This window comes from Penaeus monodon, chromosome 30 (genome assembly GCF_015228065.2).
Source record: "Penaeus monodon isolate SGIC_2016 chromosome 30, NSTDA_Pmon_1, whole genome shotgun sequence".
NCBI classification, from domain to species: domain Eukaryota; kingdom Metazoa; phylum Arthropoda; class Malacostraca; order Decapoda; family Penaeidae; genus Penaeus; species Penaeus monodon.
The window spans coordinates 11,491,688-11,492,379 of record NC_051415.1 but is presented as its reverse complement, the minus strand read 5'-3'; the positions used below and the strand labels follow the sequence as shown (position 1 = coordinate 11,492,379).

At 47.8% G+C, this 692-nt stretch overlaps 1 protein-coding gene across 1 annotated transcript in view; it reads left to right on the top strand.

Annotated features, from left to right (window-relative positions):
* Positions 1 to 692, top strand: part of LOC119592350 (protein SpAN-like) — an 11,053-nt gene that overhangs the window by 9,562 nt on the left and 799 nt on the right. Inside the window, exon 12 of the mRNA XM_037941177.1 lies at positions 410 to 640. Within this exon, the coding sequence (XP_037797105.1) occupies positions 410 to 640 (231 nt within the window). The remainder of the gene's footprint in view (positions 1 to 409; positions 641 to 692) is intronic.

Below are 692 nucleotides of genomic sequence, written 5' to 3'. Positions count from 1 at the left end.
GTTTCCCATCTTTATGTTTTTTATCAATGTATATTGCGTATCTCTTTATTTTCATGTTTTTGTAGACATCTCTAGCACAAATCGCTCTCTCCGTGATGACGTTTTGTTGCCTTTCGATAGCAGTGTTGTAAGCAGCTAGCCTTGTTGACATCCTACGGCATCGCTGCCAACCGCATCGCTCTGGTCCAGCATAACACTAGAGTGGGTTGTAGTGCCAACAGGGCCCTGCTGTGACTGAAAACAGTCATGTTAAGTATAAACACATGAACCATCCACACACCACCAAGAAATTTTCATAGTTATGGGCCAATAGCGACACCTACACGACCGTGATGCTCCAAAACACAATCAAGGGGCCAACTTTAGACACCACAGTGCCAGCAAGACGCTCAAACAGTGCTTCAACTGCAGGGTGTGTGGCCGGAAACGTGGGAGTCGACGACTCATTGGATCCGAACATAGTGCCTCCTTCAACAGCGGGTCAGCGATGGGCCTCGCCGGCTGGTACCTAGTTTTTTACAGGAGAAGGACGTCCTGCCACGGCGTCGTGGATCTCTCAAGTTCTTCCTCGGGATATCTTAAGTCCAAAAGATATCCGAGGCCGCACCCCAAGTTCAGCCAGTGCGAATGGTGGCTCAGGGTAAAGTGTTTCTATTCTGCCCTTTTTTGATCTGTACATATATATGACCTTT